Raw genomic sequence first — 1,299 nt, 5'->3', positions numbered from 1 at the left:
AAAGCTGTGGTTAGGAGGCTGGCAGTGAGGAGCTACTGTTTCTGGCTTGGGGATGGAGAAAGGGTGTTGGGGAACACTCAGACAGAAAATGACCATCCTGATGGCAGTCTTGAGAGGTGACATCTGGAGTGAGTGGGCAGTAGGGAGAGGAGCTGGTGGCTGAGGAAATGTAAGTGCAGAAAAAAAATGGGGCCACAGGGTGGCTGAAGTTATTCATTCTTCCTCTTCACATCATTTACCTTCTGTTGTTACCAGCCCGATTTCCTGCCCCTTTGGCGCTAAGTTGGACAGATCTCGCTAGAAATCCCCAAAAGGTGTTCATCCTCAACTTTCCCTTTCCTTGTCCCTCCTATTGGCTTGATTTTAAAGAATGCCCACTCTTTGTGCCCTGCAGACAGTGCTGGCTGACTCTGCATTATGCCAGGCCAGCTCACCCTACCTGCGCGCTGCTGCTTCCTTCTCCCTTGGGCTTTAACCATCTTCCACACAGCCCTGGGAACCCCAGGTAAGAGCCTAACCTGATTCAGAACCTGGAGCATACTAGGGAAGAAGCTCCAACAGAGGCAGTACTGAGTGGGAAGGAGAGATGGGGAGCCAAGAGAGGAAGTAGCGGTGTGGCTCAAGTGGTAAAGTGCCAGCTTTGAGCCAAAAAGCCAAGTGTGAGCACAAGGCCTTGAGTTCAAGCCCCAGTATTGGTACTAAAAACAAAAACAAAAAAACAGCTAGTGGAGATGTGGTTCAAGTAGTGGAGGGCTGGCCTTGAGCAAAAGAAGCTCAGGATCAGTGCCCAGGCTCTGAGTTCAACCAGAAGCACCAACAAGAAAAAAGAAAAAGAAGAGAGAGAGAGAGAGAGAGCAGCCAGGGGAATGTGTATGGGTGGGCACAAAGGGCAGTAAGGATCTGGGGGTTCCTGCCACTGTGGCCCCTCTGCTCAGCACCCCACCCGGACCCCCACTACCTCCTGTCCCCCATCCACGAGGTCATTCACTCTCGTCGTGGGGCCACGGCCACGCTGCCCTGCGTCCTGGGCGCCTCACCTCCCAGCTACAAGGTGCGCTGGAGCAAAGTGGAACCCGGGGAGCTCCGGGAAACGCTGATCCTCATCACCAACGGCCTGCACGCCCGCGGCTATGGGCCTCTGGGAGACCGCGCCAGGATGCGCAGGGGGCATCGGCTGGATGCCTCCCTGGTGATCGCCGGCGTGCGCCTGGAAGATGAGGGCCGGTACCGCTGCGAGCTCATCAACGGCGTCGAGGACGAGAGCGTGGCGCTGAGCCTGCGCCTGGAGGGTGAGGCCCT

At 56.1% G+C, this 1,299-nt stretch overlaps 1 protein-coding gene across 1 annotated transcript in view; it reads left to right on the top strand.

Moving 5' to 3' along the window:
• Positions 1 to 371: 371 nt before the first annotated feature.
• Positions 372 to 1,299, top strand: part of Hapln2 (hyaluronan and proteoglycan link protein 2) — a 5,528-nt gene continuing 4,600 nt past the window's right edge. Inside the window, exons 1-2 of the mRNA XM_013030561.1 lie at positions 372 to 505; positions 936 to 1,289. Coding sequence (XP_012886015.1) covers positions 418 to 505; positions 936 to 1,289 — 442 coding nt within the window. The 5' untranslated portion in view covers positions 372 to 417. The remainder of the gene's footprint in view (positions 506 to 935; positions 1,290 to 1,299) is intronic.

The sequence above is a fragment of the Dipodomys ordii genome, unplaced genomic scaffold (genome assembly GCF_000151885.1).
Source record: "Dipodomys ordii isolate 6190 unplaced genomic scaffold, Dord_2.0 Scaffold131, whole genome shotgun sequence".
Taxonomy (NCBI): domain Eukaryota; kingdom Metazoa; phylum Chordata; class Mammalia; order Rodentia; family Heteromyidae; genus Dipodomys; species Dipodomys ordii.
This window is presented reverse-complemented; position numbering and strand designations above follow the sequence as displayed.